Raw genomic sequence first — 25,990 nt, forward strand, 5'->3', positions numbered from 1 at the left:
GCGATACCACATGTGTGACACTTTTTTGCAGCCTAGATGCGCAAAGGTGCCCAAATTCCTTTTAGGGGGGCATTTTTAGACATTTGGATCCCAGACTTCTTCTCACGTTTTGGGGCCCCTAAAGAGCCAGGGCAGTATAAATACCCCACATGTGACCCCATTTTGGAAAGAAGACACCCCAAGGTATTAAATGAGGGGCATGGCGAGTTCTTAGAATTTTTTTTTGGGCACAAGTTAGTGGAAATTGATTTTTTTTGTTGTTTTTTTCTCACAAAGCCTCCCTTTTCGCTAACTTGAGACAAAAATGTAAATCTTTCATGGACTCAATATGCCCCTCAGCGAATACCTTGGGGTGTCTTCTTTCCAAAATAGGGTCATTTGTGGGGTGTTTGTACTGCCCTGGCATTTGAGGGTCTCCGCAATCATTACATGTATTAATGTACCAGCATTAGGAGTTTCTGCTATTCTCCAAAAAAAAAAAAAAAAAAGAGGGGAAAGGCGTCTGCCAGGACATAGGAGCTCCGCCCAACATCCATACCCACTTAGCTCGTATGCCCTGGCAAACCCGATTTCTCCATTCACATCAATCGATATGGATGAATAAATCATTGCTAGGATTTTATTTATTTTTATATACAAAGTGTTTTCCAAAGCATATGAACACCGCTGCCTCCTCAGCTCATATGCCTCGGCAAACGTATCTTTTACTGCAGAGGAGAAATCTCGTCTTGCAGCGCCGCATACACCGACTTTTGTGTAATCTGACAGCAGCGCAATGCTGCTGTCAGAATGCACATCAGTGCTGCAGCTAGTCGATCGGTTGGTCCACCTGGAAGGTAAAAAAAAACTAAACAAAAAAGAAAAAACCAGGCCGCAATGCAATAAATTTATTAACTTTATAATAACATTTGAACGGAACATATAAACTTAATTTAACTTTTTGAACAGAACAGTTAACTTTTTTGCTTACTGGTGATTTATTTATTTTTTTACCTTTATAGGACAAACCTCTCCTTCCCCATGGGACAATGTGCAAAGCGCAAATCGCCCAAAGATGTGGCGAAGTACATTATGCACTTTGTCCCAGGTGAAAAGAGAGGTTTGGAGTAGCTCTTTTTGAATGGGCCCTAACAGCCCTGTGTGCCTGTCCTGTGTAACGTAATCCCTATGCTAATAGTATACCTGTGTGTGGTACTTCCGGAAACACTCCCCTAAGCATAGGGCAGGGTGGTCAGGGCAGTCAGGACAGAAATAGCGGATGTCACGCCTTATTCCACTCCTGCTACAGACACAACATCTTTTTCGGGGTGACGGTTGGATTGAGGTACCAGCAACGACATTGGGGAAATGTCGCTCGTGTAGACGGCTCACTACACTGGTGGATGGGGCCACGGAACCTCTTGGATACAGGAGGTTCTCGATTATCTGTTCCTGAAATTTGAGGAAGGATCCTGTTCTCCCAGCCTTACTGTAGAGAACAAAACTATTATATGCAGCCAATTGAATTAAATATACATACACCTTCTTATACCAGCATCTGGTGCGTCAAGAAACTAAATACGGAGCAAACATCTGGTCATTGAAGTCCACCCCTCCCATGAGCGAATTATAGTCGTGGACACAGAGGGGCTTTTCAATAACACCGGTTGCTTGTTCAATTTGTATTGTTGTGTCTGCGTGAATGGAGGAGAGCATGTAAACGTCATGCTTGTCTCTCCATTTCACCGCGAGCAGTTCTTCATTGCACAAGGCAGCCCTCTCCCCCCTTACAAGACGGGTCGTAACAAGCCGTTGGGGGAAGCCCCTGCAACTAGGTCGCGCGGTGCCACAGCAGCCAATCTGTTCTAGGAACAAATGCCTGAAGAGGGGCACACTTGTGTAGAAATTGTCCACATAAAGATGGTACCCCTTCCAAATAAGGGTGACACCAAGTCCCAGATTGTCTTCCCAATGCTCCCCAGGTAGTCAGGGCAACCGACCGGCTCCAGGGTCTGATCTTTACCCTCCTAGATCCGAAATTTGTGGGTATAGCCTGTGGCCCTTTCACAGAGCTTATACAATTTGACCCCATACCGGGCGTGCTTGCTTGGGATGTATTGTTTGAAGGCGCCTGGTAAAATATATAAGGGACTCGTCTACGCAGATGTTTTTCTCAGGGGTATACAAATCTGCAAATTTGAGTTGAAGTGGTCTATGAGGGGCCGAATTTTGTGGAGCCGGTCGAAAGCTGGGTGGCCTCTGGGACGGGAGGTGGTGTTATCGCTAAAGTGCAGGAAACGCAGGATGGCCTCAAATCGTGCCCTGGACATGGCAGCAGAGAACATGGGCATGTGATGAATTGGGTTCGTGGACCAATATGACCGCAATTCATGCTTTTTGGTTAGACCCATGTTGAGGAGAAGGCCCAGAAAATGTTTTAATTCGAAAACTTCGGAAAGGCTGGGCATAATAGCTTCCCGGGTTGGCGGCTATAAATTGAGTGGCGTACCGATTTGTTTCTGCCACGACTATGTCCAAGAGCTCCGCAGTCAAGAACAGCTCAAAAAATCCCAGTGCCGAACCGATCTTAGCTGTCTCAACCCGAACTCCAGACTGGGCGGTGAAAGGGGGAACTAATGGTGCGGCTGAAGTTGGGGACTGCCAATCAGGGTTTGCCAGCACCTCAGGGACTCTAGGGGGTCTACGGGCCTGTCTGTGTGGTGGCTGCGATGGGGTAACTATTGCACATACCACCGTACCAGCTTCAACTGCCCTTCTGGTGCTCGCCACTTGCACATACCACCGTACCAGCTTCAACTGCCCTTCTGGTGCTCGCCACTTCACCATGTTGTATGTTAGTGCTGGTACTAGGTCGAGGGAGGGCTGCGCTGCTGGTGTATGCCTCACCACGTAATCCGACAGCACCAGCCCCATACTGCTGCCATTGAAGCGGATCCTGCGCAACCTGTGGTCTAGCAACACTGGGCCAAGTACACCTGGTGCTATCAGGGACCTCAACCTCCTCGTCCGAACTTTGGGTCAGACTCCCACTGCTTTCTACAGGTTCATATTCTGACCCGCTAGATTCGTCAGATGAGGGTTCCCATTCCTCATCCGACTGGGTCAGAATCCTGTAGGCCTCTTCAGAAGAATACCCCTTGGTTGACATTTGGACTACTAAATTTAGGGGGTATTCCCTGAGACTACCCAAGAAAAAAGCAAGCATGTCTTACAAATGGGAGGCTAGCGAAGTACCGGATTGATAAAAAAAATCTCATTCTCAATCTTTTATCGCCGCAGCGCTTGGAAAGTGATTGTGCAGTGATCAAAAAAAAAAAATATGTTGTCACTGCAGCGGGGCGGGCTTGGGTGAACGCACGTGTAGGCGACCGATCAGGCCTGATCGGGCAAACACCGCGTTTTGGGTGGTGGGCGCGCTAAGGTGACACTAATACTATTATAGATCTGACTGTGATCAGTTTTGATCACTTACAGATACTATAAAAGTACAAATGCTGATTAGCGATGCGCTAATCAGCGAATCAGTGACTGCGGTGGGCTGGGCGCTAACCGATTGCTAACTACCTAACCAAGGGGCCTAAACTATCCTAAACCTAACAGTCAATACCAGTGGGAAAAAAAGTCACAGTTTACACTGATCACTTTTTCCCTTTCACTAGGTGATTGACAGGGGTGATCAAGGGTTTAATTGGGGTGATGGAGGGTGATCTGGGGGCTAAGTGAAGTGTTTGGTGTACTCACTGTGAACTGTGCTCCTCTGCTGAGACCAACCGACGAAAAGAATCAGCAGAGGAGCACAGCAGCCATTTAACACCTTATATTTATAAATATAAGGTGTTAAATTGCCTGTGATTCGTGTTTTTTAAAAAATCATCAGCCTGCCAGCGATGATCATTGGCTGGCAGGCTGATGATGCAACCCACCCTCTAACTTTTTCCGGCCCGCGATGCGCATGCACGGGCCAGCTGTGAGCGAGCGTCATTTTGCGTCTCCCGAGATGACGCGTATATGCGTGATTCTGCCTGAGACTGCCGCCTCCGGACCGCGATCCTGCATTTGGTGGTCCGGAGGCGGTTAAAGGCTATGTACACCTTAGAGGGCAATTTTTTTATGATTGCATTTTACTCATTTTGTGTTAAAAATCATTTTTTAAATTGGCGTTTTTTTTTAAATATTGAGCTGTTCTGTCACAAAAGGTTAACAGTTTTTCTAGCTGTGTGAATGGTACTTTCACTTTGTGTCATCGAATAACCACGATCTTTAAATTACTAAGAGTTTATAAACACTTATTTAAGCCACATTCTTATCAGTAAGCTAAACACTGAGGGGGGTAATTTACTAACAGATATACAACACTTTTTGGCCTTTATCTATTGCAGATTGCGGCGCAAAGGTTATTTGGGCCACAATCTGCAACTTTTTCCCTCTCAAGCCAGGTCTAAAAAAAGGGACTTGGTGCAGGTGGAGAAGGGGGTGGGCCAGCAGGCCTGTCTCATTTATCATTTTCCACTTCTATTGTACACATAGAAAATGGTCTAAATTTATGCTAGCAAGGAAGCTGGCGTACATGAAGACAGGCGGAGGATACGCCGAAGTTATGTAGAGTCTGATGCCCATCTAAAGGGATATTAAGACCAGTAGGTGAGCTGGCTGACTGAGCAGAGACAAAATTCAGAGCTTGCTACTAGAGAATGTCAGCCCTGTGCAGACAATTTAGAATTTTTAGAGACCAATTGAAAAAATGTTATTTTTTTTAACCCCCAAAGGTGTACATTGCTTTTAAATTAAAAGCGAAGCAACTCTTTAAAATGTGTTTCTACAGCCTCTGTGTAGTCTCAAACAACATATTCTGTGTAGTCCGATACTGAAATGATATTTTCTTCTATTTATCCCCTTCTTCAGGCTGACTTACCATATGTATATATGTTAATTCACTTAAGAGGACAAATGGAAAAAAGTATGAGTCTGCGTGAAAACAAATTACACTACACTAGCATGTAGTGTTAGAAATTAAAGTGGACCTGTCGCTTCTCCTGACATGTCTGCTTTGTAACTGCTTGCATTTTCCATGTAATAAATATTGAGGATCTTTGCCCATAACTGTGTTGTACCATTCCTCTATCCTTGTCTCTAGAAATTTATGAATGTATTGCCAGCAGTTGGGAATAAAGGTACATTTGGACCAGTTGGGTATGTGTCCCTGCACAGTCTGTCAGTATTCTAATAGTGCTGCCAGTGTCAGACTGAGTTGGGACTTGATAGATTCTCTTCATCTATAGAATTTTTTAACCCCTTAATGACCGCCAATACGTGTATATACTGTGGTCATTAATGGGCTTTATACTATGACATCTAAAATAAGAGCTGCACAGGTCCCCTGTGCAGCGGCGAGTTGGAGTTCTGCTCTCATATGACAGCTGGACTCCTGTTCTAACGCCTCGGCTGGTAGAAATGCCGATCCAGTCCGTTTAACCACTTAGATGTTGCAGTAAAAAGCAATCGCAGCATCTAAGTGGTTTAGAGGCAGGGAGCTCCCTCTCTTGGGCATTGGCACACCGCAAATTAGATTGTGGTGTGCCACTTATTTTGCATGGCAGCTGTGAATGAAGGGCCCTCAGTCTATGGCAGTGAGGCTGCACTCCTCTGGCTCAGCCTAATGGATGGTGTCTTTCAATATAACACTGGCAGTATAGTACACTCTACTGCATAAACAGTACAGTGTACTATAGAAGCAATCAAAAGAACATCCATCAAGATCCCCTTGTGGGACTAGTAAAAAGTAAAAAAAAAAAAATATATATATATATATATATATATATATATATAGGGGAAGGTTGAATTGAGACCTTTTATTTCAGATGAAAGTTATATATATGTCTGCCCATATTTTGTATAGTGTAATAGTATTAAAGGGGTTTTCTGATAATCATATATTGACAACCTATCCTCAGGATGAGTGGTGGTCTGACTCCGAGACCCCCAGCCTTTTCAAAAATTGTCAGGTGCAAGGTATTGATGATCTATCCTGTGAATAGGTAATCAATTTAGGAGTCCCATAAAACCCCTTTAAAATATTAAAACTAAACAATTTTTTTTTTTGAAAGAAACCTATCAGTGGTTTTGACCACTAAATGGCAGATGGGGAGAACAGTAAACCATTTGTGAAGTTTTCTCTTAATTCTGCCAGATTTGACTCCTGCATGTGCCCAAAGTAGGAATTCACTGTGAATTCTTCATTGAGCTCCTTCACAGCCTCTTTCATTTGCTCTAACTGACAACCAGGAGACTCCTACATATGACACTCAGAGTAGAGGAAACTTCATAGTAAGGGCTCATGCATATGGCCGTTGGTAGGCCGTTCCATTCACTGGGGACCGCAATTTGCGGGCACGGCCAGGCAACAGCCATGTGCTTGAGCCCTAAAGCTGTGCACCCTGGAAACTTGCAGGAGCAGAATCTGGCAGAATAAATTCATATTCAAAAATAATGATGAGAGAGGCTCCACAGAAGGTATGGTTGTACTGTTCTCCCCAGTCTCTACTCCTGTTAGCAGTTAATGGTAAACTGTGGTCAGACTCCCTTTAAATGCTATTCGAAATATTATTTTATTTTGTCATAATAATATGTCTTATGACGCGTTTTGGCTGTTGAGCCGAAACGCGTCATAAGACATATTATTATGACAATAAAAGAATATTTCGAATAGCAATTGACGGCTGCCGGGATCTTCTCTTGAATTACACGTGGAGTTTCACTCCTTCCCGCTGCAACACGAACGCTGTGGTCGAGTGCCGGCAGATTCCTACTATAAGACTCCCTTTAAAGACTGTTAAACTTTGTGTTTTTGAGCTTTTTTTTATTCTTTGAGCTTTTATCTATGGTATCCTTTATTTTTGTTGTAGGTAACCATTTATACATCATTAGTACAAATGCTCGGACAGGTAAGTTTAAGTTGGAGTTAAACTTTCCTGCATATGTAACGATTGCAAAACATAAAATGTATTATGTTTATTATGGTATATTAAAAGGGAAAGTATACTATTTATCATCAAATGGCTGTATTGTAGACATATTTTACCAGCTGTATTATGGCTACAGTACCTGGAAATCCATTAGTACAATTGCACCTGACTTAAATCACCACAGCATTTTAAATCCAGTTCATTGAAATTGTGGAGAGTTACAGGTGTTGTGGTCATAATACAGACACTAAAGACATAGACAAGTGCTAGTAAAACAAAAATCTAAAGTAAGATGTTAAGCCATAATTTTGAATATATAGTATTTTAAGTTTAAATTTCATACTAATTTAAAACCATTTATTTATGTTAAGCTACACCTTTGTGGGTTTTTTTCTTATTTAATTTCACATAATGTATATTTGTTGTATCATCTCATTACACCTTGTTTAGAAGTAAAACATGTATCTCTTCCAAGGATTATTTTATGCACTTATATAGCCCTGATGTATTCCACAGCACTTTATAGACATTAGCATCAAGCTGTCTCCAAAGGGGCTCACAATCTAAGTTCCCTATCAGTATGTTTTTGAATGTGGGAGAAAACCAGAGTACCCATAGGAAACCCATGCAAACACGGGGAGAACATACAAACTCCATGCAGATGTTGTCTTTGAATTTGAACCTAGGACCCCAGCGCTGCAAGGCACCAGTGCTAACCACTGAGCCATCGTGCTGCCACCTTTCAGTTCTGATGTTTGAACAAACTTCTGATAGGGCTATTTGTCTGTCTATTTCACTGGCCCAACCAATAATGTATTATTATCTGCCATTTTCAATAATGGTCCTTATAAATGGTCCTATAAAGGAGCAGAAGAACGTTAATAAGTAGCGCTGATGTGAATGCATTAAACTTGTCTTTGATCAGTTGCTGTTTAACCTCTTACCAAGCCTGTTTGGGCCTTAATGACCAAGCCAGATGTTGGAAATCTGGTATGTCACTTTAGACGAGAATAACTACGTAAAGGTTTTGCACATTCAAGTAATTCTGACCGTTTTTTTCATCACATATTGTACTTTACATAGGTGGTAAAACGTAACCGATACGATTTGCGTATATTTATTAAAAATTCAAAAATCTATGAAATTTTTAAAAAATTTTTAATTTTCTTGTAAAAATTGTCATTTTAAACTGCAGTATTTCACATACACAACGTTCAAATTTATTATGCAAATTCAATTTGTGTCATAAAGATGTAATATTTTGGTTTTTCAATTAAGCTCATGGGTGGTATTGTCTCAGGGCTATTTAATTCCCTGAAGTAAATCTCAAACACCTGTGATAATTAACCCCTTAAGGACACAGCCTTATTTCACCTTAAGGACCAGGCCATTTTTTGCAAATCTGACCACTGTCACTTTAAGTGCTGATAACTTTAAAACGCTTTGACTTATCCAGGCCATTCTGAGATTGTTTTTTCATCACATATTGTACTTCATGACACTGGCAAAATGAAGTCAAAAAAATAATTTTTTTTGCACAAAATAATACCTAATTTACTAAAAAAAATTGCAAAAATTAGCAAATTTCAAAGTTTCAGTTTCTCTACTTCTGTAATACATAGTAATACCCCCAAAAATTGTGATGACTTTACATTCCCCATATGTCTACTTCATGTTTGGATCATTTTGGGAATGATATTTTATTTTTTGGGGATGTTACAAGGCTTAGAAGTTTAGAAGCAAATCTTGACATTTTTACGAAATTTTCAAAAACCCAATTTTTAAGGACAACTACAGGTCTGAAGTCACTTTGCGAGGCTTACATAATAGAAACCACCCAAAAATGACCCCATTCTATAAACTACACCCCTCAAGGTATTCAAAACCGATTTTACAAACTTTGTTAACCCTTTAGGTGCTGCACAAGAGTTATTGGCAAATGGGGATGAAATTTGAGAATTTCTTTTTTTAGCTAAATTTTCCATTTTAACCCATTTTTTTCCACTAACAAAGCAAGGGTTAACAGCCAAACAAGACTGTATATTTATTGCCCTGACTCTGCCGTTTACAGAAACACCCCATATGTGGCCGTAAACTACTGTACGGCCACACAGCGGGGCGTAGAGTGAAAGGTGCGCCATATGGTTTTTAGAAGGCAGATTTTGCTGGACTGGTTTATTTACACCATGTCCCATTTGAAGCCCCCCTGATGCACCCCTAGAGTAGAAACTCCCTAAAAGTGACCCCATCTAAGAAACTACACCCCTCAAGGTATTCAAAACTGAATTTACATACGTCGTTAACCCTTTAGGTGTTGCACAAGAGTTATTGGCAAGTTGGGGATGAAATTTGAGAATTAAATTTTTTAGCCAAATTTTCCCTTTTAACCCATTTTTTCCACTAATAAAGCAAGGGTTAACAGCCAAACAAGACTGTATCTTTATTGCCCTGACTCTGCCGTTTACAGAAACACCCCATATGTGGCCGTAAACTACTGTACGGGCACACAGTAGGGCGTAGAGGGAAAGGTGCTCCATATGGTTTTTGGAAGGCAGATTTTGCTGGACTGGTTTATTTACACCATGTCCCATTTGAAGCCCCCCTGATGCACCCCTAGAGTAGAAACTCCCTGAAAGTGACCCCATCTAAGAAACTACACCCCTCAAGGTATTCAAAACTGATTTTACATACGTCGTTAACCCTTTAGGTGTTGCACAAGAGTTATTGGCAAGTTGGGGATGAAATTTGAGAATTAAATTTTTTAGCCAAATTTTCCCTTTTAACCCATTTTTTCCACTAATAAAGCAAGGGTTAACAGCCAAACAAGACTGTATCTTTATTGCCCTGACTCTGCAGTTTACAGAAACACCCCATATGTGGCCGTAAACTACTGTACGGCCACACAGTAGGGCGTAGAGGGAAAGGTGCGCCATATGGTTTTTGGAAGGCAGATTTTGCTGGACTGGTTTATTTACACCATGTCCCATTTGAAGCCCCCCTGATGCACCCCTGGAGTAGAAACTCCCTAAAAGTGACCCCATTTTGGAAACTAGACTGGTCAAGGAGTTTTTCAAGGTGTGTATTGCGCACTTTGACCCATCAGGCGTTTCACAGAATTAGGAAACACTTGGCTCTGAAAATGAAAAAACCCACATTTTTTACTTTCACAAGGGGTAACAGGACAAAATGCACCCCAATTTTTTTTAAATCAATTTTCCACTGAATATGGCAACACCCAATATGTGCTCAAAAACTGATGTATGGGCGTAAGGCAGGGTTCAGAAGGGAAGGAGTGCCATATTCTTTTTGGAGGACAGATGTTGCTGGAATGTTTCATTTAGGCTCCATTCACACGTCCGCAAGTGTTTTGCGGATCCGCAAAACATGGACATCGGCGATGTGCGTTCCGCAATTTGCGGACCGGACATCGGCGATGTGCGTTCCGCAATTTGCGGACCACACATCGCCGCCGCTATATAGAAAATGCCTTTCTATGTTCTATTTTTTTCGGGAACGCGATTGCGGACCCAGAAATGCAGATCCGCAATTGCGGACCCGGGCGGGACATCGTCTGTCCCCATTGAAATTAATGGGTGCGCATTTCCGTTCCGCAAGATGCAGAACAGAATTGCGGACGTGTGAATGGAGCAGGCTCCATTCACACGTCCGCAATTCTGTTCCGCATTTTGGAGCAGGCTCCATTTACACGGCCGCAATTCTGTTGCGCATTTTGCGGAACGGAATTGCGGACCCATTAATTTCAATGGGGACAGACTATGTCCCACCGGGTCCGCAATTATGGATCCGCACTTCTGGGTCCACAATTGCGTTCCAATAGAACATGTCCTTTTCTATATAGTGCCGGCGATGTGCGGTCCGCAAATTGTGGAACACACAACGCCGATGTCCGTGTTTTACGGATCTGTGGATCCGCAAAACACTTGCGGACGTGTGAATGGAGCCTTAAATAGATCCTGAGGTACTCCTACAGTGGAAACCCTCAATAAGTGACCACATTTTGGAAACTACTCATCTAAAGGTATAGTGGGTTTTTAGTTTCCTTATAATTTTTACAGTAAATTTAGTTGGAATAATTTAGAGAAGGTGGACTAAGATGTTTTCTAAAATATAAATTCTCATTTGGCAATAGGAAAGGATAAAAAGGGTTTCATGAAAGTAAAAGTATAAAATTATACATCAAAAGTAGTATGGTAAATTTTGAAGCATCTTTTCATACAAAGGCCAGGTTTTGATGGACATGTTTCACATTGATAGCTGGTTTCCTTTCTTATACCATTTTTGTAACATACACGGCAGCGTTTTAGCGGCTTGCTCTTTTTAGCAGTGGGAGAAATTTCACTGGGGAAGTGCTGTCCTGGCACTATCCTTGTTTCCGCACATGTAGAAGTGGTACTGGGGCCTGCCTCCTCCCGGTCCCAATATATGAGCGCCTTTATTACATTTTCTTGAAATTCAAGAAAAGTTCCCTCTTGGCCAGCATTTCTGTAAAGCACAAATGCATTATATAATGCAACCTGTGTAAGGTGCACCACAAGTTTTTTATACCATATCCTGGATTTTCGCATGGCACTGTAGGGTTTGAGTACCTGGTCTGACAGGTCTACCCCACCCATAAATTTATTATATTCTTGAATGCACACTGGTTTAGGGGTTTCAGTGCCAGTACCTCTAACAGGCACAAGGGTGCTGATGTCACAATGTATTGTGGTTAACATAAGTACATCTCTTTTGTCTTTATATTTAACACACAATATATTTTCGTTACAAAGTGCTCTGCTCTCTCCCACCCTAAGCATTTGCCCCAGCAGCGTTTTTGGGAGGCCTTTTTGGTTCTTTCTTATTGTGCCACATGCCACCGTACTTCTGTTAGCAAGGCACTTAAAAAGTGATATATTGGAATAAAAGTTGTCAAGGTACAGGTGGTATCCTTGATCCAGCAATGGGTGAACCAAATCCCATACAATTTTTCCGCTTATTCCAAGGGTAGGGGGACATTCTGGGGGTTCTATTTTAGAATCCTTCCCCTCATATATTTTAAAGCGATGTGTGTAGCCAGTTTCACTTTCACACAATTTATACAGCTTGATGCCATATCTTGCCCTCTTGTTTGGCAAGTACTGTCGAAAATGCAGCCTTCCTTTGAAGTTCACTAGGGATTCGTCAACAACAATATGTTTATCAGGGGTATATAGTTCTGCAAACCTAGAATTGAAATGGGTGATTATGGGCCTTAATTTATACAATCTATCAAAATTGGGATCATCTTGGGATGGGCATCTGGTATTGTCATTGTAGTGTATAAATTTCATTATGGCTTCAAATCTCATTCTAGACATGGCTGCACGATACATTGGATTGTGGTAAAGTATGTCTGTACTCCAGTATGCTCTTATAGATGGTTTTTTTACCAGGCCCATACTTAATACAATGCCCCAAAATGTACGCATCTCCCCAGCGTCGGTAGGGGTCCATTTCTGGGCATGAAATGTTGTAGGATTCATGGCAATAAATTGGTTTGCGTACAAATTGGTTTGCACAACCATCAATGAAATTAAATTATCAGTAAAGAAAAGCTTGAAAAAATCAATTTCTCTAAACCCAGTCGTATTAACATGTGTACCCGCATCAGCAGTAAAGTTGGGTACCTGGGCCACATAGTTATCTGGGTGTGCCCAAATAGATGCATTTGACTGATCATCAACCCTTTGGCGCCTTCTTGGGGGTTCATCAGATTCATTTGAAGATGATGATGCAATAAAATTCATGTCACCTTCACTTGCAGACTCAGTGTCTGAACAAATCATGGCGTACACCTGCTCTGCAGTAAACCGCCTGCCATGCGCCATATTTGAATTTTAGTAAACAGTCCAGTAACTGTAGAAGATAAAACAGTATTTTTTTTTTTCGAATGGTACTGAAATATTTTATATGTGGATGTCAACGGGAAGGAGGGCCTCTAGAAAATATGTAGTTCTGGGTGCGACTGGGTCAGGGCCGCTAACAAAGTTATAAAACTAAACGGCCACTAAATGGGTAAAAAAAAATATCTGCTCTGAAAAAAAAAGTAATGGGTGGATGAGAAGTGTATAGTGATTGTGCAACTTGACAGGAGCTCTGAGTGACAATAACCCTCTCTGATCAACTCTCTGAGAGAACTGAGGTGATCAGAGGGGGTGAAGTCACCTACCAAGAATCCTGTCCTCTGATTGGCCAACCTAGGACCATCTTGATTGGTCCTGGGTTGGCAAACTGTGACTGGTAGCTAATGCCAAAGCTGTCACCATGGCGACAGGTTCGCATCTACAGTGTGGCGAGAGTAGCGATCCTCGATGCCTTTGCCTGTGCCTTTCTGCTCTGATCGGTGCATTTGCGGGACCGATCAGAGCACACCGCTCTGCAATATACTTTGGGTGGCTGTCGGAGCGCCGCTGCAGTCTCCGTTACAGCCCACCCCCCTCAAAACGTGCGCACTAATAACAACTGCGCTGATTGGTCCATGAGACTTCACGGACCAATCACAGCGATCGCCGACGGGGGTGTGCTCTCACAGCTACCAGGCCGGCTAGCTGTGATACTTAGCGGTCCGTGACAGCTGTCATCAGAGCGCTATCACTATATAGTAAAAAATTGTGACAGTTTCTAGCGATGACGGGTATACACGTCATGTAGCGCAAAAGAGCTATGTTTCATGACGTGTATACTCGTCAACGAGCGTTAAGGGGTTAATTTGCCAGGTAAGCCTAATTAAAGTGCTCTTTAAGAAGAACATTCCACATTATTAAGCAGGCCACAGATTTCAAGCAATATGTGAAAGAAAAAGGATCTCTTTACTGCCAAAAAGTGTCAAATAGTGCAATGCCTTGGACAAGGTATGAAAACATTAGATATTTCACAAAAACTTTTTAAGCATGATCACCTTACTGTTATGAGATTTTCCGGCTGATTCAGAGCACAGATGGGTTCATACTTATAAAGTTGCGAAGGTTTCTGTCAGACAATTTCATTGGATTAAGAGAGCAGCTGCAAACTGGTATTTGAAGGTGCTGGTGCCTCTGAATTCCCATGATCCTCAAGGTGTAGGATCCTGGGACTTCTGGGATGTGGTGCAGCGCTCTTAAACGAGCTCCAGACTCACCGCTCAGAGAAGGCTGCCCCACGCTTTCCCCACCGGGTACAGAAGGCGGCCACTGTCCAGATAAGGATAAGGACAAGGGTGAGAACCACTTAGCCCGGCTTTCCTACATCCTTGGAAGCCCCAGAGACACCTTCACTACTGCGGCCTGCGCTGACCCGCCCGCTATTACCTCCATACTTATCATCCAGCGCTGCTGCACTTTCACAACTACATGACTGCTGCCGCCCTCTGGCTGTGCCACAGGACTGGGTGAGATTGAGGGGTATCACAGGGGTCAATAACGCCTCCACTAGCTGGATGGGAATACTGGCAGGCGCACCCCTACTTTTGCACCATTAATATTAGAGCGTGGTCAGGAAGGACTGTTTCTACTCCAGTAGAGTTGGTCTCTGCCTTATATTTTCTGATTTATAGCCACAGGCTGCTTGTTGCCCACGTTGTACTGGCATTATATTAGCAGAGTCTGCACTACCACTATCTACCACTGAACTAGGAGGGAGCTGTATGAAATCCCTCTGATTGTTCAATAGGGCATATATACCTGCATATTGCTGGTCTACCATTTGTACCCAAGTATACGTGACCTAATAAGGGCCCTTGCACACGACCGTATGCCCTCTGAGACATACTGTCTGTGAGCGGGCCATATGTCCTGGAGCAGAATTGATCATGCTCACTGGAGCACACAGCATTATACATGGTGGGCCATTTATATGGATACACCTTAATAAAATGGGAATGGTTGGTGATATTAACTTCCTGTTTGTGGCACATTAGTATATGTGAGGGGGGGAAACTTTTCAAGATGGGTGGTGACCATGGTGGCCATTTTGAAGTCGGCCATTTTGAATCCAACTTTTGTTTTTTCAATAGGAAGAGGGTCATGTGACACATCAAACTTATTGGGAATTTCACAAGAAAAACAGTGCTTGGTTTTAATGTCACTTTATTCTTTCATGAGTTATTTACAAGTTTCTGACCACTGTTCAATGTGCTGCCCATTGTGTTGGATTATCAATGCAACCCTCTTCTCCCACTCTTCATACACTGATAGGAACACCGCAGGAGAAATGCTAGCACAGGCTTCCAGTATCCTTAGTTTCAGCTGCTGCACATCTCGCAATTGTCTATGCTGTGAAGATACGAGATGTGCAGCACCTGAAACTACGGATACTGGAAGCCTGTGCTAGCATTTCTCCCGTGGTGTTGCTATCAGTGTGTGAAGCGTGGGAGAAGAGGGTTGCATTGACAATCCAACACAATGGGCAGCACATTGAACACATTTTATAAGTGGTCAGAAACTTGTAAATAACTCATGAAAGAATAAAGTTACGTTAAAACCAAGCACACCATTGTTTTTCTTGTGAAATTCCCAATAAGTTTAATGTGTCACATGACCCTCTTCCTATTGAAAAAACAAAAGTTGGATTCAAAATGGCCAACTTCAAAATGGCCACCATGGTCACCACCCATCTTGAAAAGTTTCCCCCCTCACATGTACTAATGTGCCACAAACAGGAAGTTAATATCACCAACCATTCCCATTTTATTAAGGTGTATCCATATAAATGGCCCACCCTGTAGATTACAATGATGCTGTGCACGTCGGGCCGCCCGCGGCACTATTGTCCCGCACTCATAAGATCATATGAGTCCGGAACAATAGTCCTGCGGGCGTTCCCGACGTGCACCGCATCATTGTAATCTATCATGCGATATGCTCCCATGCGCACGATCAATGCGGCTCTGGGACATAGGATCCACTCACGGACCGTATGTCTCGGAGGGCATATGGTCGTGTGCAAGAGCCCTTACATTGCCCACCACTGGATCTGCATATCGAGGAACTTAATTCGTATGTGCTATAAGTGTCATATATTCAGCACCTCAGTACTTCTCTTTAGTTGCTTTTGTTTGCGTCTTATTGGAGTTCAAGAATCTGTCCGTCTCAATGAACTCTTAAGGTTCACCTCTAAATGGCTACCTCAGGAACTAAAGTTGAGAGACTCCTCATATAAAATACTGGTGGAACGCACCCACGGAGTGGGCCCCCCACACACTGACAGCTCCTCTAAACCGAGACCTCTTATTTTTCGGATCCTCAACTATCAGGATAAACTCAGAATCTTGACTGCCTTTCGCCAAGCCTCTGCAGTCAACTACGAGAATTCCAAGCTCCTACTATTCCAGGACTTCTCTTCAACAGTGGCGGAAAAACGTAGAGCATTTAAACCTGTCTGTAAGCTTCTACTGGACAAATCAGTCCGATTTCATCTTTAATATCCCACCACCCTCTGATTCTTCATGGGCGACAAAACGTGGTTGTTCAACTATCCCCAGAAGGCTCTAGCCCATTTTCATACTTCAGGTCGAGCTACACCCACCCCTCCTACCGCACCTACTTGAAAGCGGGGTCACTTATGACTTTTGGTGTAAAGTTACTACTTTGCTTGCTTTGATTTGTTTGCCTAATCTGAACTCTGGTCATGGAGTTTGCATTACATTATGTTCTGTTTTATGTTACCATCGTGCTGCTCTCAGGTGCTGACAGGCAGCATGGTGATAACTTGTTATTTTTTGATTGTTCACATAAAGGGAGGGATGCCTGCTCGCTGGGGTGGGTTTTCTTCCCAATCCTTTTCTTCGCATTCATATCAATTTTGGCTGCTTAGTGGTATTGGTTAAATGGCGAGTACTACCAACGTTACTATGTCCACCATCTCCATCTCAACATGGTGTACCTGGAATGTTAACGCCCTTAATACTCCAGTTAAACGTAAAAATGTGTTGAACCATCTGCATAAACTTAAATCACACATTGTTTTTTACCCACTGAGTCAAAGGAAATCATTCTTATTTATGTAGCAAAAGGTTCCCAACCTGTGTTGAAGCTTCATTTTCTAGGAAAATGAGGGGTGTAGCTATCTTGTTTAGCTCACTGATCCAACATGAAATATTGCAGACTTTTGAGGACCCAGCAGGCAGGTATCTCTTGGTGAAGGTTAATATTGAAGGTGCAGTTTATTGTCTAGTAAATGTGTATGCTCCTAATGCTTCCAATATGATCTTCTTTGCATTGCTTCTGATGGCTATAGCCAGCTGGTATGTAAGCAATGTCATAGTGGGGGGGGACTTTAATGATGTTCATGATATGCTACTAGATAGAGCTCAACAGCGTGCATCTTCTCCCATTACTGTAGCAAACGCTATTTAAACACTTATTGATCACCTAGATCTAGTTGATCCCTGGCGATTGTTGCATCCCACAGATTCTAATTACACACATTGCTCACAATTCTCATGCGAGGATAATGGCTGATCCCACATAGCTCCATTCACCTTCGGAAATCATCCCTAATCATGGATATTTTTATCTCAGACCATGCACCTGTTATTTTTGAGTTTACCCTATTCCTCTAAGAGATGGCATTTCCCTTCATACTTATTCCACTCCGAAGATTTTAAAACTATGCTTTCTGATTTCTGGTTGACATATGCCTCTAACAATGGGGCAAGAAAATCAAGAGCAAACAGGCGCCCCCGCCTCCGCCCGACGATTCTGAAACATCAAACATAGCGCTGAGCCTGCAGGGAGAAGCAGAGCCTAAAACACTTTCTTTGGCTCCAGATATGATTGAAGCTTACCGGTGGAACATTCCCAGCTATCACCTGCCACCCATCTGGACTACAAAAAACTTGCCATTGAGGTGGCCACTAATTTGGCCTCTGTTCTGCAGAAAACCCTAGCCGCACTGGTTACTAACGACATGCAGCAAATACAGCATACATTTCCTACACATTGAAGCAGTGGAGGAGAGGATCCAAGTGGTGGAAGATACCACAGAATCTATTTTACACAAGCTACAAGCCACCTTGGAAGACAACAAAAGGCTTTGGGACTGACTTGAGGACTTAGAGAACAGATCCTGCTATAACAGGCATCCTCAAAGTGCGGCCCTCCAGCTGTTGTAAAACTACAACTCCCACAATGCCCTGCTGTAGGCTGATACCTGTAGGCTGTTAGGGCATGCTGGGAGTTGTAGTTTTGCAACAGCTGGAGGGCCGCAGTTTGAGGATGCCTGCGCTATAACAACCTAAGGTTAGTAGGTCTTCAGGAATCCATCCCTCCAGGGGGACTGCTCAAACTATGTGAACAGGAGCTGCCACGTGCACTGGGACTTTCGCTCCATTGTAAAGTGGAGCACACACACAGAGTTGGTTCTGATCTTCGTATCTCAGAAAGATCATCAATTTGACCAAGACAAGTTATAGTACGCTTCCTTGACTATACGGACAAAGAGGCTGTGCTTAGTGTTACAGGGACTGAAGATCCTCTTGTTTGGAGACTTCTTGGCAGAGGTCACTAGAAAACGCAAAATCTATCTGTTCTCAATAATATCGCAAGAACACCAGATTTACTTTACTATATCCAGCTACCCTTAGAATCTTTAACCCAGTAGGTTCGTGGACGATGTACACCAACCCGGAACAGGCATCTAAAGCACTGGGGGATGACCGCATGTAAGGTGCGTCACGAAAAGCCGGAGACCAGACAAACTACCAGTCTTTCCCATCGGGTGGAGTTCGAAATCAGGAGAGAGGGACAAAGGGAGCCACGAACCAATGGAACAAAGGTAGATGAAGATGCATCCCAGGCATCATTGATGTGGCACACTAGGCTGTCCTGCCTAATCTCCCTAAGGGAGATGCTGAAGCCCCTAGATTACACCAGTAACACTGGGCTACAGGATTGGACTTTGTTCAGATTGGTCTGAGGTGAGGCAACTCTATATTGATGTTCGGGGTCTCCTAACAGAATCCTCGACAAGTTAATAGCCTAATTTGGTAAAACGGGAAGTGGGACCGGAGTGGTGGTAGAGGGTCCCTCACTGAATTCTAATCACTTAACTGTTAATTGGTTTACTGGGCGATAGCTAACTCAACATATATCACCTATCATAAAAATGTGTATGCCCAGATCATGAAATAGTCAAAACCAAGTATATAGTTAAAAAATATATATCTTTATTAATATCACATGAAAGTATTAAAAAAACATTTAGAAATCCACACCGTAGATGAAGCAGGGACAACTGGTAAGGGGCTGGCCAAATTTCATACTCTGTACAGTCTTTGCCAAAAGTTTTCAGAATTAGATAAATATTAGAAATTGGAAAAGTTGCTGCTTAAGCTTTTATAATGGCAATTTGCATATACTCCAGAATGTTATGAAGAGTATTCAGATGAATTGCATAGTCCTTCTTTGCCATGAAAATTAACTTAATCCCCAAAAAACCTTTCCACTGCATTTCATTGCTGTCATTAAAGGACCTGTTGAGATAACTTCAGTAATCGTCTTGTTAACTCAGGTGAAAATGTTGACAAGCACAAGGCTGGAGATCATTATGTCAGGCTGATTGGGTTAAAATGGCAGACTTGACCTGTTAAAAGGAGGGTGATGCTTGAAATCATTGTTCTTCCATTGTTAACCATGGTGACTTGCAAAGAAACGCGTGCAGCCATCATTGCGTTGCATAGTTGCATAAAAATGGCTTCACAGGCAAGGATATTGTGGCTACTAAGATTGCACCTCAATCAACAATTTATAGGATGATCAAGAACTTCAATGAAAGAGGTTAAATTATTGTTAAGAAGGCTTCAGGGCGTCCAAGAAAGTCCAGCAAGCGCCAGGATCATCTCCTAAAGAGGATTCAGCTGCGGGTTCGGAGTGCCACCAGTGCAGAGCTTGCTCAGGAATGGCAGCAGACAGGTGTGAGCGCATCTGCACGCACAGTGAGGCGCAGACTTTTGGAAGATGGCCTGGTATCAAGAAGGGCAGCAAAGAAGCCACTTCTCTCCAAAAAAAACACCAGGGACAGATTGATCTTCTGCAGAAAATATGGTGAATGGACTGCTGGGGCAAAGTCATATTCTCTGATGAAGCCTCTTTCCAATTGTTTGGGGCATCAGGAAAAAGGCTTGTCCGGAGAAGAAAAGGTGAGCTCTACCATCAGTCCTGTGTCATGCCAACAGTAAAGCATCCTGAGACCATTCATGTGTGGGGTTGCTTCTCATCCAAGAGAGTGGGCACACTCACAATTTTGCCCACAAACACAGCCATGAATAAAGAATGGTACCAAAACACCCTCCAACAACAACTTCCAACAATCCAACAACAGTTTGGTGAAGAACAATGCATTTTCCAGCACGATGGCACACCGTGCCATAGGGCAAAAGTGATAACTAAGTGGCTCGGGGACCAAAACATTGACATTTTGGGTCCATGGCCTGGAAACTTCCCAGATCTTAATCCCATTGAGAACTTGTGGTCAATCCTCAAGAGGCGGGTGGACAAACAAAAACCCACTAATTCTGACAAACTCCAAGAAGTGATTATGAAAGAATGGGTTGCTATCAGTCAGGAATTGTCCGAGAAGTTTATTGAGAGCATGCCCAGTCGAATTGCAGAGGTCCTGAAAAAGAAGGACCAACACTGCAAATACTGACTCTTTGCATAAATGTCATCTAATTGTCGATAAAAGCCTTTGAAACGTATGAAGTGCGTGTAATTATATTTCACTACATCACAGAAACAACTAAAACAAAGATCTAAAAGCAGTTTAGCAGCAAACTTTGTGGAAACTAATATTTGTGTCATTCTCAAAACTTTTGGCCCCGACTGTACATATCAGTAGTCATTTCCTCTATTGGTGACATAACATTATATAGGTAGTACAGGGCATTTATATCAGGGGTATAGCATACATATCGTGAGTACAAAAGCACAAATACCGTAGCTATAGTATACTTGTCGGACCACCTGAGTATAAAAAATAAAAAAAAGTCCAATTAACCACAAGAGGTAAGTATCGATTACATAAAATGCATTATATTAATGATACAGGGCATTTGTATCAGTGTTATAACATACATATCATAAGTACAAGAGCATAGATAGCTAAAGTATCAAATCTCCTATAAAAAAAAAAGCCCATTCACCACAAAAGGGAAGTACACATTACATAAAGTGCAGGTACATATCCAGCCTTAGGGATACCAAGATCCACCCGACTGTCTCCCATCCCAGTGTCCCTCACCTACCCAACGGGTTTTGCCGAATGGCTTTGTCAAGGGAAAGTGAGTGAGAGTGGGGTGATTGCCAAATTATACAGATAGATAATTTCTAATAACATAAATCACCTGTATGGCGTGCAGTATCCCACAATGTCCCGCGTTCCCGGGTTTCACTAAGCCCACCCCTGATCCTCCTATGTATCCTATCACATCAGAGCCATTTTGTATATTCATTGAAGCATTGGGTATTGCTCACAGTATCACAGGATCGTATATGGGGCAAACACCACTATCCAAAATGGCCCCCGTTCCTGTTAGTGCATGCTCCGTTACCTGACCATCACATGTGTAAGTCACGTGACCGCTATCTTCATACCGGATGACAATCCTTTGAAATATATAACAAAGGAGGCACATAGGGGATGGAAAACTATTACTACCAGAGGACATCATTACTAAACATAATTTTAGATTATATTGAGGTCACCCAATTATTGTAGCCCTATTTCAAAACCATGTCACATGATGCTGTCATGTGATCCTCACTAATGCAGATACCATGTGTTCAAACCACATCATATGACACAGTCATGTGATCTTCAGTAATACAGACACCATATATTATACCCTAAGGGATACTGTAGGGATATTTTAACGCCACACAGGTTTATCCAAACAAATATATCCTATATAAAGTCGGGTCCGACGGCTTAATACATATTTCTAGATGGTAAGAAACTAAACAAGAACCATTATTCCATGGATAGCAAAAAAAGTCATCAATTATGTTGACATATTATCAATAATTATAATATTCCTAAAGTTATAAACCATTGTGACGCAAAACATAATACATATATAAGTTTAATAATTAATCAAAGAATGAAAATGTGAACAAAATCTTTAGGCATGCATACATGCAAATAACCATATGTGCACATATGCATAGCCCCAACTACTTTAAATCAATAGTGAAAAGTGATAAATGTCTGACAAAATAAGTATAAACACGAATACCCATATATCTATTATATTAATTATATACCATGAATGTATACTTAAAATAAAGCAGGATGTAGTGAAAAATAAATAAATAGGTAAATAAATTCATAAAATAAAAAAGTGCATGTTATCTTGCATATATAAAATATTATGTATAATAAATTGCAATTATCCCAAAACAATTGTTTCTTATTATTTATATGTAGCTGTCCATGTATCATAGATTAAAAAAAGTCCTCATAGATTAATCCCATCCATGCCACCAGATTACTACCTATATACCTTTAAAAATACAAAAGACAAAAGAAGAAAATTACTTATATATTATAATAATAAAAAATAAAAAAATACATAACTTAATATGAATAAATAATAAGATAACTAGATAATTGAAACAGACCACCTGAATCGTATAGCAGAAGTGGAGAGATAATCAATTTAAAACTTAACCTTTATTGATAATGCAATAAGAAAAATTGGTTACAATATTAAAGATACTACAATTGTAGGTTCAAAATACACCTATGGAGCGTCAATAGGAAGACCCTTGATTAGTAATAACACTGGGTAGCCCAAAACACTCCAGATGCAAAAATAAAGTGCTTGTGGCACCTAAAAGTGTAACCATTGGTCTACCACTCCAGTATATACGTTTCTTGTACAGCAATAGCCTCACCGTTAGTAGATGATAACAGTCCTCCGAAGCTACAAAGGATGACAAGGAAGGGTTAGGAGAGCTAGCTACCTTGTCCTAAGAATACCCTCCAAGGTCCTACACTAGCCCTGATCACCTAGTCATGGATCCACGCGACCAGGTGCTACAGGAATCTAACCCTGAAATTGGTGCACCCTACTGAGTCCTCTCCTGCCTTATCCCTACATGCAGGTTTTGCTTTATGATGAGTTAAAAGCTCATCAGGGTAAACGCAAGGGAGCTGCGGGCTATTTGGTAACCGGGGCGCATGGAAATAGATACCAGCCGTGCCACTCTGATACCAAAAAAGTTGTCCAAAGCCAGGATAAGGCTTCAATTGGACATAATAGCAATAATACAAGAGAAGGACAATTGATAAGAGTCTCCTTCCTCCTTAAAGAGCAATAGCGCATAGACTTGATATTGTCTAAAATGCCAACCTCATAACGAGGCGTGGCTAGTGCCCCGCCCCTACCACATTGCGCTGGTCGGATATTTCAGCATGACTGAAGGGCGAAGCGCAAGGCGGACGACGGTGAGTATAGTGACATCACCACGTCCGATCCCGCCGATTCAAGCGAGATCCGAATGACCTGTTTGCCGGGCGACCGGGACGCTCTACCCGGCTCCTGTCATAGGCACGGCCGCTGATATGCAATTGCGCCCCCTATGTAAATGGAATTTATAGCAAAATAGATATAATTAGGGTTAGTTGAATATGTTGGCCCAATAGAGCCACATCGAGCGAGATACAGGGCAGGAATAGAAACCACCAGAGGTGCCATAACATTGCAGAGCAGTCATGTTACATCAATACATGTATGCCAAGCAGAGAATGGCACAAGATGGCATCATGTGTGAGAGGGAAGAGGGGAGGATAGGAGACAGAGGTTCAAATAACGGTAGAATCCATCTAAATAAAGCAGCTGAAACTGAGCTGCTCGTTCAGGCCCATGGGTGAAACTGTGCGTAATGTAAAAATTCTGCGGGCTTTCTGCTGGAGTAAAATACAATCCCAGTCCCTGCCATGAAATGGGCGTCCAACTTTTTCAATTCCCATGGCCTCCACTTCTGCTATATGATTCAGTTGGTCTGTTTCAGTTATCAAGTTATCTTATTTTTTATTCATATTTGATTAGTCTTGGTATGGCTGGTTTTTTGGCTGTTGGCCTGAACACAGAGTCATGGTTGGATGAGGCGAGGGAGGTGTTCTCTGAAAAGTCTTATGTGCAGAAAAGGTTCACCCCACCTTTAAAACCGCATTTAAAGAATTAAACAAACTGTAGAAGGAACATCTGTCGAGCTCGTGGGAGGTACAAAGTTTGGGCAACTATATTAAACATGGTATTGTCTCTAGGGGCCTAAGAATTTCATTTAGGAGCCGCAGCTTTGGTAATCGGTGGGAACAACTAGCCACTAGCTCACTAAAATTTATGACATTATTGCTTGAAGAGGAGAGAATTAATCTTGAAAGTCTGGGGGAGAAACTGAAAGCCCAGATTGAGGTTACTAAAACTTTCTCCCAGGATCCTGACTTCATCAAAAAGGAAAAGCAATTACAGACATCTATTGAGAAATACCAATACTATCTGAGAGAAAGTAAGCACAGACAATTTACCAAGGACCTGGCGGAATTTAAGGAGAATAAGGCTTATACCATATTTAAAGGAGAAGGCTACTATAAGAGAGGTTATATCTGAATTGTCTTCTACTGAGACTGACCTCTCAGATAGTGAATGTGAACAAACAGGCACATCTATCAGGAGAAACAAAAATCCATACAGAAGGGGTAGGGGAAGAGGTGGAAGGGGACGAGGTCAATCGCAGAATTTTTTAGACCAAGCGGTCACATACTCTTTAAGAAATCGATCCAAAACGCGGGACCAACAGGCCCTGAAGTAGTAAACCTTTCCCATAGGACATTTATACAGAAATGGCCGTTCTTAGTAAAGGTTTATCATTTGTCCCGACACGCTGCTTTGATGCATTTATTTGGACTAAAGACTTACATCTATTTGTCTTTAAATTAAGATGGCACAAGTTCTTTACAAATAAGGACGAGCGGCTGTGTCAGGAGTTAGGTATCCCGACTAATATGTTGCTTGATGTTAGGCTGCCACACGGTTTGGAGGAGGTTGACAACAGTCTGACAGGTGAGGGTCCGTTTACCTCACTCAGAAATAAGATTACCAAGATGCCAACCTCTAGTGAAATATCTTGTCTGGATGTCTACCTCCAACTCATGACAGCAGACCTTTCCATCTTCTGTAACAGCTAATTGTACCAAGGAAGAATGGGAGGCAATCACTGCCCTGAAGGATGATACCTCAATCACTGTGAAACCTTCCGATAAATTAGGTCACACAGTGATCATGAACTCTGAGGATTACAAAAAAATGTGTGAGCAGATATTACAGGATAGTAACAGTTATGAGTTGCTAACATCAAATCCAACTGAATCACACTTGATAGAACTCAGAGCTATCCTCCAGGAGGCCAAAGTAAAAAGACTCCTCTCCCATGAGTAATATGATTTCCTATACCCTAAAAGTCCACATTTTACAGCCTGCCCAAAATTCACTAAGGGACTAACCCACTAAAAGGTAGGCTGATTGTCTCCAGAATTGGCAGTATCAGCCAGAATCTAGGGGTTTATATAGACAAAATCCTAATGCCTTTCATGGTGTCCCTTCCATCATATGTTAGGCACACCATGGATTTGCTAAGGAGACTAGACGGCATAACCATAGAACGACAGGCTAGCCTAGGGAGTATTCATGTTCAGGCGTTATACTCCCACATGCAGCTGGTCTAAGAGCAGTTGGGTAGTATTTAAGCATGAGGGGACGTTAGTATTCTTCACACAATGACTTCATCATAAGGCTCCTTGCTTACCCATAACTTCTTTTTCGATAAGAAGCTTTACCACCAGCTCAGGGGCACAGCAATGGATAGTTCATGGGCGCCAGCCTATTCTAATTTGCCCCAGCGCTGGTGGGAAGCAACCAGGGTCTTTACAAATACAATGTCGTCAAGTACCGAGCCCGTAACATTGTGGACCCGTTACATTGATGATGTATTTGTCATTTGGAACGATAACAA

At 42.3% G+C, this 25,990-nt stretch overlaps 1 protein-coding gene across 1 annotated transcript in view; it reads left to right on the forward strand.

Annotated features, from left to right (window-relative positions):
• The window catches only part of LOC122944578 (GPI inositol-deacylase-like), a 682,600-nt gene that overhangs the window by 232,030 nt on the left and 424,580 nt on the right, over positions 1-25,990 (forward strand). Inside the window, exon 8 of the mRNA XM_044303000.1 lies at positions 6,903-6,941. Coding sequence (XP_044158935.1) covers positions 6,903-6,941 — 39 coding nt within the window. The remainder of the gene's footprint in view (positions 1-6,902; positions 6,942-25,990) is intronic.

This window comes from Bufo gargarizans, chromosome 8, assembly GCF_014858855.1.
Source record: "Bufo gargarizans isolate SCDJY-AF-19 chromosome 8, ASM1485885v1, whole genome shotgun sequence".
Lineage (NCBI taxonomy): Eukaryota > Metazoa > Chordata > Amphibia > Anura > Bufonidae > Bufo > Bufo gargarizans.